At 48.4% G+C, this 11,878-nt stretch overlaps 1 protein-coding gene across 1 annotated transcript in view; it reads right to left on the bottom strand.

The window, feature by feature from the left end:
• Positions 1–2,833: 2,833 nt before the first annotated feature.
• Positions 2,834–11,878, bottom strand: part of LOC142662395 (gastrokine-2-like) — a 26,524-nt gene continuing 17,479 nt past the window's right edge. The window contains exons 2-7 of the mRNA XM_075840617.1: positions 10,860–10,993; positions 7,120–7,251; positions 6,890–7,027; positions 5,458–5,574; positions 5,025–5,147; positions 2,834–3,050 (exon numbers count right to left, since the gene is read on the bottom strand). Of these exons, the coding sequence (XP_075696732.1) occupies positions 2,982–3,050; positions 5,025–5,147; positions 5,458–5,574; positions 6,890–7,027; positions 7,120–7,251; positions 10,860–10,901 (621 nt within the window). The 5' untranslated portion in view covers positions 10,902–10,993 and the 3' untranslated portion in view covers positions 2,834–2,981. The remainder of the gene's footprint in view (positions 3,051–5,024; positions 5,148–5,457; positions 5,575–6,889; positions 7,028–7,119; positions 7,252–10,859; positions 10,994–11,878) is intronic.

The raw sequence follows: 11,878 nt of genomic DNA, 5'->3' as shown, positions 1-11,878 counted from the left end.
GGGATGGTGACTTAAAAGTATTTAACATTGCATATTGTTTCTGGCTAACACGGTACTACACTATGTTTTACTGTAATCTGTGCCCACTATATGTGTTATCCGGTGTATGCCTGCCATGTTATTAGCAGCCACAAGGTGTCACTGCAGGACCAGTGACTGAGGAGACAGAGCTGTCTGGCAGGAAGTGGTAGTCAGTGGTTGCCATGTGACACGTGGAGATGGAGGCTGCAGAGAGAAGCCAGGAGACAGAGGGGGTGCCAGGAGACAGAGGGGGTGCCAGGAGACAGAGGAGGAGCCAGGAGACAGAGGGGGTGCCAGGAGACAGAGGGGGTGCCAGGAGACAGAGGGGGTGCCAGGAGACAGAGCGGGTGCCAGGAGACAGAGGGGTGCCAGGAGACAGAGGAGGAGACAGAGGGGGTGCCAGGAGACAGAGGGGGTGCCAGGAGACAGAGGGGGTGCCAGGAGACAGAGCGGGTGCCAGGAGACAGAGGGGGTGCCAGGAGACAGAGGAGGAGACAGAGGGGGTGCCAGGAGACAGAGGGGGTGCCAGGAGACAGAGGGGGTGCCAGGAGACAGAGGGGGTGCCAGGAGACAGAGGGGGTGCCAGGAGACAGAGGAGGAGACAGAAGAGGTGCCAGGAGACAGAAGAGGTGCCAGCAGACAGAGGGGGGAGCCAGGAGACAGAGGGGGTGCCAGGAGACAGAAGAGGTGCCAGGAGACAGAGGGGGTGCCATGAGACAGAGGGGGGTGCCAGGAGAAAGAGGGGGGTGCCAGGAGACAGAGGGGGGTGCCAGGAGACAGAGGGGGGTGCCAGGAGACGGAGGAGGAGCCAGGAGACGGAGGAGGTGCCAGGAGACAGAAGAGGTGCCAGGAGACAGAAGAGGGAGCCAGGAGACAGAGGGGGTGCCAGGAGACAGAGGAGGAGCCAGTAGACGGAGGAGGAGCCAGGAGACAGAGGGGGTGCCAGGAGACAGAGGAGGAGCCAGTAGACGGAGGAGGTGCCAGGAGACAGAGGGGGTGCCAGGAGACAGAGGAGGGAGCCAGGAGACAAAGGAGGGAGCCAGGAGACAGAGGAGGTGCCAGGAGACAGAAGAGGTGCCAGGAGACAGAAGAGGTGCCAGGAGAAGGAAGAGGTGCCTGGAGACAGAGGAGGGAGCCAGGAGACAGAGGAGGTGCCAGGAGACAGAAGAGGTGCCAGGAGACAGAGGAGGTGCCAGGAGACAGAAGAGGTGCCAGGAGACAGAGGGGGTGCCAGGAGACAGAGGAGGAGCCAAAAGACAGAGGGGGTGCCAGGAGACAGAAGAGGTGCCAGGAGACAGAGGAGGGAGCCAGCCTGGGAGGTGTAGAGATGAGAGCACAGCAGAGGAGGTGCTGGGGGAGAAGCTGTACTGGAAAAGAGGAAAGCCTTGGCGCCGGCCGGCACCTCAGATAACCGCCCTGTGTAACTTGGTGCCTGCACTGGTAATGGCGTCTTTGAGATCTGATGCTGCTGAGAATGACGTCACAGGGCGGTATTATCTGATGAATCTGGAATAGTGCGTCGTTCTCTCACCGCTGCTCCTCTTCTAGGTCTGAATATGTTGTAATGTTGAGCAGAGATTCGTGCTGTTTAAGTGGATGAGAAGTGACTTCATTAGGAGCCGACAGTATTAAAAGGGACCGGGTGACGAACAACCCAGGACGTGTTAATGGTCAAATAACAGACTGTCGCACCTGTACCCAAAATCCTGGTTGCGTTCCTAGGCGTGTCTGATCCCTATCGGCCGCTGGCTGACGGCGGGAGAGTATATACAGGAAAGGTAGCGGTTAGCGCCGCGAGGACCCACGGTGGTGCCGGAAGGTTCGGAGAGTTCTCTTGATACCCACGGCGCAGCTAGGAGGACGGGAGTGTATCTCCTGACCTCTAGTATTCTGGCACTAGTGGGTGCTCCCGCTGTAACTGTCAGAGGCGCATAGACGGCAGAGCTGAGTAACGTGGGTTCAGGCACAACCTCTCCCAGGGGGACTCCAGCGGGATCGACGTCCCCAGCCTCAGTGCGTCCGCTTGCTCCCATAAAGAAGAAGCCGTGTTACATTGTTGTGATCCAAGTAAAGTATTCCAGGAAAAGTTGTTGTATCCGTTATTCTTCACTAAGAAACCTCCCTACACACAATACTCGGCCTCAATGTTTTGGGGGATTACCGTATGGGTTATTGGGTACTGAGGTGTCACAATATTATTTTATTCACAAATTTCAAGAGTTGCTATCACGCATGTCCTGCAAATCACCACGTCCGTGTTCAATTCAGATTTATTACTGCCATAGAATTTATATCGTTAAAATGTAACTAAACGTTTGACAAACTTCTGACAAATCATAGAGTCCGTCCTCCGATACATTGATTTCCGGAAAAAGCCGAACAGACACGAAGCCGCTGAGCGCTAACACGAGAACTTCTGCCACTTCGTTAGAGCGATTGGTGGGGGTCTCAATGCTCGGATCCCCACCAATCAAAACTTCTGACATGTCACTATTTGTCAAACGTTTAGTTACCCTTTAATAACATAAAGAGACTTCATTATTTAGCGGATTCACACAACCTGCGATCATATGGCGCAGACATGGCGCCGCTACCAGCCCCAATACAAGATGGAGTGAAAGCCATCTGATAAATAACGACGTTCAATCATGAAATCTATTTATTGTATAAACCTTGTATCTATTGTGCACAGTTCTTCAGTTCTCTGAATGCAGCCTGCAGTGTAAAGTATGGGGGTTTTCATTCTGGTTTCTAGGACTACATCCAAATGTAGAAAGAGAAAAGTGAAATAAAACAAACTTTATGTTCCGCAGAGACAAAGCAGCTTTATTGATGATAAGATTTCACGCCCTTTCAATCAGTTTTGTTGGTAATCTGGTTTCTATGACGATTATAAATGCAATGCCCCTCCCCCATAGATAGAAGCGGCAGGTAGACTTTCATTGGTTTCTTCACTTTCTTCAAAACTTTATGGTGATTTTAATTTCTATCTTTGGCCATTTCAATCGTCTCACATATTCAGGACTCACCTGAAAAGAAAAACATAATCTCCTAATCCCCAGTAATAATATCAGTGAGCGTTCCCCCGAATATGACAAAATCTCAGCCCCTGACTCATCCTCTAAACGGTCTCTTGCACAGGTAACAGATGCTGGGTGACAACCATTAATGGCTGCCATGACAGTCCCCATAGGGATTGTCACTCAGCTTTCCACAAATCCTGAATGGCATCACCTGTGGAAAGTTGGAGGGTAACGGTAAACGTATATTTCTCCTCCCCTGCCCTCCTGGTAGAGAGCTCTCATTTATACTGGTACATTGTAACCATCATCCTGCAGTCCAGGGGAGAGATTTGCGCACAGAGCATTGTCTAGACTGGATTTAACAATGAATTCCATTCAATGACAGAAAGCAGAGATTTGAAATTATTAAAAATGAAAACACAAAGGTCCATGTTTATAAAGGTATCTGCACCTCTTTTCCTGCTAATCTGCTTCATTTGCTGTGCAATATATATTTTTAACCAGAAAGTGCGTCAGAAACATCTACGGCAGCTATGAGATTTCGCTATAATTTATGATGGTTTCTGACGTAAATTGTAGTAAATTCGCGGGATTCACACGACCGGGTCGCGCCCGAGCCATTCTGCCCGGCCGGTTTGCATAAAGTTTTGCATCCGTGCCGGGCCGGGCAGATCCGGACAGTGACATCAGCGGCAACTCCTGAAGGGGAATCCTCATGTGTTCGGGGATTCCGCTTCAGGAGTTTCCCCTGATGTCACTGCCCATATATGGACAGAGACATCAAGCGCTCTGTCCAGGAGCGGAATCCCCGAAAACACGGGGATTCCGCTCCTTCAAGAAGCTAAAGTGCGGCTAGCACATAGCAGAGCGGGGAGATACCCCCCCCCCCCCTCCCTGCTCTGCTATAGTGGCGTCGCTGCAGTAGTAGCAGCCGTAGCAGCAGCAGCTGCTAGCGGCGCCATGGAAGGTGTCGCCGGGCCAGGGCGCTTTTAAAACAAGCAGGGGAAGGGAGCCAGCGCAGCGCTCCCTCCACCTGCTGTACACCCCGGCCCTGCCACACAGTGTACAGCGATGCCATTCGTCAGAATGGCATCAACTCCTCCTCCTCACATGCACTCTGCGCTGTGAGGAGGAGGAGATAGAGCGCAAGCGCCGGGAAACCCGGCCATCACTCGGAACACATTCCGGTGATGGCCGTGTAATACCCGGCCCCATAGACTTCTATGGGAGCCGGGCGGCCGAGTACCCGGCCGAAGATAGAGCATGTCCTATTTTTTGACGGCCGTGTGAATTAGGGGTCTATTATTCCTAATGCAGCCGGGTGCCGGCCGATTTATGACCGGCCGGCACCCGGCCGGGAAACCCTGTCGTGGGAATGAGGCCTAATGCAAAGCTCCGCTCAGTTTTTTTTTGTAAATGCATCAAAAATAACATTTTTTGCACAAATTGCCAGTTTTGATGCATTTGCAACTTTGTTACGGCAGAAAACTGGCGTGAAAAAGTTGATAAATTCCTCCCATTGGCTGAAATGATGCCACTTTTCAGAAATGTTGGCAAAGTCTCTTGCAGAACCTTTCATTATACAACGTTAAGCCCTTTAATCAGGAATTTCTAATAATCCCGCACAGGAGAACCGGCATTCTTAGGACACAAAGCAGGATTTAAAGGGGTTGTCCACTACCGACCAACTGATGACCTATTCACTGGATAGGTCATCAGTGTATGATCGATGTGGGTCCAACACCCGGACCCCACACCAATCAGCTGCTTCGGCTACCTCCGGGCACCGGACGTCCATGCCGGAAGCAGATGGCTCAGGTCACGTAATAGCGGCACCGATGATATACTGATGACCTATATATGGTGGATAGGTCATCAGTCTCCGGTAGTGGAAAACCTGTTTAAACGCTTTGCACCAATTATTTTGTTGCGACATAAACTGGAGGTTATAAAGGATGATCGATGATCTGGGTGCCTTACCGAATTTGCCCAGTAGATGGCGACATCACTGCATAGAATGTTCACACCCATCCCCACATCTATAGGGTTCGCTGCCCGCTCCGGGATAATGTTGTAGGAGATTTGGGCGTCACCGGATGCGTTCTAAAGAAATAATGGAGATATATTATACATGGACTGGGCTAGAAATACAAATCCACTTCATGGCCGTCCCTGCATCAGCATCGGGCAGGAGATCATATTTTATGGTGTCGTCACTTATCTAGTAAATTTAAAGAGAAATCTATTGTCCTCTATAGGTCCCAGTGATGCCGGATTAAAGGAATTGTGCTGTATAAATAAAAAGGCAGCGCTGTCCCTTTATCCTGTTGTTCTCCTGTGAGGGTATGAGGTACCTGGGCTCAGGTGAGGCTGCGCCCTGTGCACCCCCTATATCACAGCACTGCTGACTTACATGGGTCTTGGCATAATCCATATGGCTGAGTATATCACGTATAGACGGAGTCCTGGATCTGTCCATCCTGAGCACATAACACGCGCCGCCGTCCGTCTTCCGGATCCCAATGATGTTCTATGCGGGAAAAAGATATTAGTGCGAGTAGAGTATATATACATATCTATGTAGTGCAATGATTACAATGTAACACAAGCCACAAAGCTCCCATATTATGCTGTGTAGTATTATTCATTATAGGGGAATTAAATGTTGCATCACTTTAGTTTGTTACAATGTATCAGTGCAGGTCCAATCAATGTATCAGTCTGGAGTACAGGCTGTTTAGTTTAGGATTAGGGCAGATTCACGCGAACGTGGGGAAACTCAGATGTGAAAAACGTGACGTTTTTCACGTCCGAGGTGCCCCCCGTGCGGGTCCTGTTTTCACAGATCCCCATAGACTTGAGTCTATGGAGGGATCCGGTGAAAAAGGAGGAAGATAGGACATGTTCTATTTTTCAACGGACCCTTCACAACGTCCGTGTGAACGGCCCCATTGAAATACATACATGCGTCCGTGTGATGGCTGTTGTTTTAACGGCCGCCACGCGGACATACTCTGCATTCGTCTGAGTTCGGCCTTAGACTGGACACAATTAGAGCAAACCCTCAGCTGCGAGATATATTAGGTTTTTATTGGTTTTCAACCATTGGCAGTGAACAGGAATGTTCCCATTCAATAACAGCAAGTAGAGATCTTAAAAATAGTGCAGAATTGAGACAAAGTATATTAGAAAGTTGTAGAAGTTTTCATTGCACAGTGACTATTGGGGTAATGAATACTCCTATTTACTGACAGAAAGCAGAGATCTTGAAAATGGTAAGGAATTGTGTCTTTGGTCTTGTGGCTGGGGATACAGGGGAGCACGGTCCCCGTTCTGGCTGACAGTAGGGGTCCCAGCAGTTGGAGCTCCACCAATCTAACATTTATCCCCTATCCAGTGGATTCTCCTTCTTTCCTGGAGTACCCCTTGGACACCTGTTCACATCAGCGTCAGGGGAACCCATGAACGGAAAACAAACGGAAACCATAGCTTTCCGTTTGCATTACCATTAGTTTCAATGGTAACGCTTCCGTTGCAAATGGTTTCCGTTTGTCTCCGTTCCGTAAGGCTTCCGTTTTTTTGGGGCGGAATCAATAGCGCAGTCTACTACGCTATTGATTCCGCTAAAAAATGGAAACCTTATGGTACGGAGACAAACGAAAACCATTTGCAACGGAAGCGTTACCATTGAAACTAATGGTAATGCAAACGGAAAGCTATGGTTTCCGTTTGTTTTCCGTTCATGGGTTCCCCTGACGCTGATGTGAACAGGCCCTTAAGCCTCATTTACATAGGACTGGACAAGGCCTTTAATTATTTTCTATAAATTGACGTCTCCTCCTCACCCTCCTGTAATCATACAATACGGTGGCGGAATAATTCCCGCGGGTCACGAAAATGGCGGCCATGTTTTCCTGCTCATTGACAGTAATGGTCTGTTGAACCCTCTCCCCGTTTCCGGCATTATAGACCAGCGTCACCATCTGCAAGAGAAAAGAGCGTCAAAAGTCCGGTGAAGAAGTAAAAAGCATCTGACTGTGCCGGGACTTCCTGCCGTGACGTTCGTGCCGCTCACCTTCTCCGTGTGTTTCTGCGTCATGTAAACGCCAATTAAAGTTGCACCCACAATTATCCCGATAAGCAGCGCTCCAAGTCCAATACCCACAATCCATCTCTTCCTGGACAATGACTCCGGACTCTTATACATCTGTGACATGAGAAAGTTACAACGGGAGTCAGAAATTATTATAAATATTGAATCTGTATTTTGATACTTTGTGTCTATAAGTTCAATTAAATTGAAAAATATATAACAATGGCTAGAAAAGTGTATAAAGTATTAATGGGGTTGTGCAGGATTGGAAAATCACTCCCAAAACAGCGCCACACCTGTCCATGGGTTGTCTGTGGTATTGCAGCTCAGACCTATTCACTACAATGGAGGTGAGCTGCAATTCCAGACACAACCCATGGACAGGTGTGGCGCTGTTTTTGGGAGGAAGTATCCATGCTTTACTGATCCTGCACAATCTGTTCAATATTCTGGATGTTTTATTCTTCTTATAAAATAAATAAAATATACCGAGGTGTAACGTAATATCACATAATATAAAACAATATGCAATAAAAGTCCATTAGTCTGGCACCCAATGATCTGGAAATTCTGCCTATACAGCACCCAACATTGTACTGAATACCCATCACCCTGTCTGTGGGTGATCAGTGTCCGTGGCATCCGTGGCCTATCTGCGGTGGCAGGGGCGTCTGCATGTCATGTCATGACTCGTGGTATAATACAGTGGCGTAGCTATAGGGGTCGCAACGGTCGCAGTTGTGACGGGGCCCGCAGGGCTCCCGTTGCCACACAGCGCTGACCGCGCTTCCAACTGTATTTGCATCCTCAGGATGCAAATACAGTTCAGTGTAGAATTCACTGTGCCGCGAGCGACTCTGCGCAGGCAGGCGGGATGTAGTGATGTCTGCACCGAGTCAATCACAGCACAGACCAGAGGAGAAGGGAATGGGGATAGGGAAGTAATTATGTTATTATTTTTCGATTAGGTACGTACGTATGGGGCATTATACTGTATGGGACAGCTATGGAGGGCATTATACGGTATGGGGGCATTATACGGTATGGGACAGCTATGGGGGCATTATACGGTATGGGGGCATTATACGGTATGGGACAGCTATGGGGGCATTATACTGTATGGGGGCATTATACGGTATGGGGGCATTATACGGTATGGGGGCAGCTGTAGGGGGCATTATACTGTATGTGGCAGCTATGGAGGGCATTATACTATATGGGGGCATTATACTGTATGTGGCAGCTATGGAGGGCATTATACTATATGGGGGCATTATACTGTATGGTGGTATTATACTGCATGGGACAGCTATAGGGGACATTATACTGTATGGGGGCATTATACTGTATGGGGGGCATTATACAGTATGGGACAGCTATTGGGGACTTTATACTGTATGGGGGCATTATACTGTACATGGCAGCTATGGGGGGGCATTATATTGTATGGAGTGCGTTATACTGTATGGGGCAGCTATGGGTGGCAATATAATGTGGGGGCAGCTATGGGGAGCATTATACTTCGGAGGTATTCATGGGGTCTGTCGGGCAAGGTGGCTGGGCATAGTCGTGCGCAGGGCGCTGGTGCTGTTAGGAAGGGGTAGGGGGCCCAAGCTGAATTCTTGCACCAGGGCCCATGAGCCTTAAGCTACGACCCTCGTATAACATAATATAAAATGATATAAAAATACTCACAGGAGGCTCCATGTCTGATTCCTGGGCTTATAATGCTGTTTTTATACCAGAGGTTTTGGGGGCCGGGACAGATCTGAACTTTTTCGGTAAATCTGCGGTAACCTTGTTGATTATTTTTGTTACAAACGGTGTGAAATATCCTATCAATGAGGCAGCGCACCGAATCCTCTACTGAAAGTCACCGGAGCCCTGCGGGGGGGGGGGGGGCGGTAGTTCCACCTTAAATAAAGGTTCCCCTTTTCTACCTATAGTGGAGAATGTGACTCTTGTGTGTAGGGAACAATCATCATGATCTGATCACAAATGTGTGATTGGTGGGATGATCTGGATTAATCCAATAGATAAAGGCTGAGGAAACAAAACAAAAACGGGAAGGCAGCGACTGATCATAATATAGGCCCGGGCCCCGGGCGAGCGCTCAAAGCACGCAAATTATAACTCGCCTCCGACTGTAGCCGTTTTATAACTCTATATACAACTCCTCCATAATATGTGACCTCGCGCAAAGACCTTTCTATTTCTATCCAAAGATAAGATCATTCTGACTCTGGGAGACTTACATTTTCATAATGCCTGCTTGCTGTCAGTAAATGGAAACTTCTATTTACATCCAGAATCTGAAAACCAAACCTGAGCTAATACTTTTCACAGCTGCAAACTTGTTACAATTGTACCAAGTCTAGATAATTAGATCTATACTCAGCTGCACACATCTCTCTCCTGCCCTGATAGTTTGTTACATTGTATCAGTGCAGCTAAAATGTATCAGTCTTCAGTCCAGGGTCTTTAGTTCACAGAGAATTGTCTAGACTGGATATAATTGTTGCAAATTCAAAGCCGCCAGAAGTATTTTTTTGTCAAGAAGGGTTTTCAGTCCCTGGATGTAAACAATGGGGGGGGGGGGGGGGGCTTTTGTGGTGTAAAAAAGTTGTAAATTTGTGATAAAACTTGTGACTTTACACTTTTAGGGCGCGTTCAGTCGTGGCGGATTTGCGGCAGACATTTTTTTAAATTTTGCTTCTCTAGCTTTTTAGTTCAGTTGATGCAGATTTTGCGGAAAACAACTGTGGGGAAACTGGTTTGTGGTGCAGAATTTCCATTCCGTTGAGGAGAAGCGGTGGATTTTCCATGTTTGCGACAAAATCTGAAGCGGAAAAATACAACGGCCCACCTCTATTATTGTATTAGTTCCTGTGTTTTGGTGCATTTGACTTCAAAATAGTGTCCAATCTGCTGTGCGAAATATTTTTTTAACATTTGTGCCAGAATTTAGAGCCACGCACGTCAGTTTGTAAAAGTGGAAAGACGACTGTGCGTGGTTTTCTGCTTGGTCAAGATTTACACACATTTATGAAAGTCGCTAAAAAGTTGCAAATGAGAAAAAAAGCTGCATCTCTACCCCCCACAGACCCTGGTGTAGAACATGGGCCATCGCTGTGTGTGTGGTGACAGGTTGATCAGAGGGGGCAACGAGCAGTCAGAAACTTGCCGCAACGTGTCAATAAAGTAGCCGCGCTTTAACTAAAATAACGCCACTTTTGAAAAATAAGGCCAAAGTCTGTTAGAAAGTTGCGGACCTTTCCTATATACAATGATTACGCTTTCTTTACATAAGACTGGACTGGCCCTTTAAGGAGGCATTTTTAAAATTTTGCTGCCAAATGTAAAAGTCCCGTGAGAACATTATAAACCTGAAAGACCCTCTGGCCGACCATATGGGCATTTGTGATGTTTGTCACACACGCCTCGACAGCTGATATACACAATACAGCACTGTCGTGTGTGAAGAAGATATTGCTGGGGAGCAAGTGCAGTAAATAACTGAGGCTGCTGTCCCTATTATGGGGGCACTGGTGCATCTAATAAAGGGGCACGCAGGGATATTGCAGCAGCGTCCATCTGTTACAATTAGTAGCCAAATAGAGGGAAGGGAGGTTGTCTGTCCCTTGACATGACATTAAATATTTCCTTCACACTACGCTATACGCTTCCTATTACTATTCCCATATATGATTCTTGTTACTTACTGGGGGGTCCATGTTGGGCTGTCCAGGCATCTTCTGCTCCATGTCTTCACTGAGACATGACCAGCCCCTCCTGGGTATTTACAGGCAAATATTTGAGTCTGGTGTTTTCCCTCATAAGGAACTTGGACTGAGTCCTAAAGGATTAAATTGTCAAAAATTAAGAATCCGGAGAAGACTAGAAGAGAAAAACCAATAAAGAGGAAAAGGAGCGAGGAAGACAATGTGACGAAATGTCAAGAAGTGCTTAGATGTGTCCCTGGGTGTTATCATGAGGTTCTCCTCGCCGAACAGATCTACAAGAGAGGAGTCACCTAATAAAGTCCCCAGGAGCTCCGTGCCCCAGTCCCTGGTGTCCAGTGGTTTAGTGTCCTGTCCCTGGTGTCCAGTGGTTAAATGTCCTTCTTCTCGGTGTTCAGTGGTTTAGTGTCTTGTCCCTGGTGTCCAGTGGTTTAATGTCCTGTCCCTGATGTCCAGTGGTTTAGTGCCCTACTCCCCGGTGTCCAGTGGTTTAGTGTCTTGTCCCTAATGTCCAGTGGTTTAGTGTCAGTCCCTGGTGTCCAGTGGTTAAGTGTAATGTCGGTGGCTGCGGGCCGTCAGCTCCTATCTCCCCCTGACAGCCGCAGCCACGAGTCAGCAAGCACTGGCCCTAGCCTCTTCCTCAGGAGACCCCAGCACTCGCGTCCACTCACCTCAGCCGGATCCCGTTGGGCTCGAGCGTGGGCACCGGACTTCTGATGAACTTTGAACCCGTGAGTACCCTGGACTATGAGGGGTCCAGCCCCCTGCTTCTATGCCTGAACATTGTTAATGTTCCCTATGTTTGTCTATGTGATGGCCTCCTAGTGGGTTTCCTGTTCCTTACATTCCATACCATCCTGGTGGAGCACTGTGCTGTGCCAAAGTCGTGTCGTGCTGTATCCACATCTGACCTGCTTCCCCTCATCTGACGTCTACCTGCTGCCTAGTCCTAGCTGAGCCTGCCCTGCTGCTGTCCGAGCTGCCACAGGTACCTATACGAA

This window comes from Rhinoderma darwinii, chromosome 10 (genome assembly GCF_050947455.1).
Source record: "Rhinoderma darwinii isolate aRhiDar2 chromosome 10, aRhiDar2.hap1, whole genome shotgun sequence".
Lineage (NCBI taxonomy): Eukaryota > Metazoa > Chordata > Amphibia > Anura > Rhinodermatidae > Rhinoderma > Rhinoderma darwinii.
Note: the sequence above shows the minus strand (reverse complement) of the source record. Positions and strands in the feature narration are given on the sequence as shown.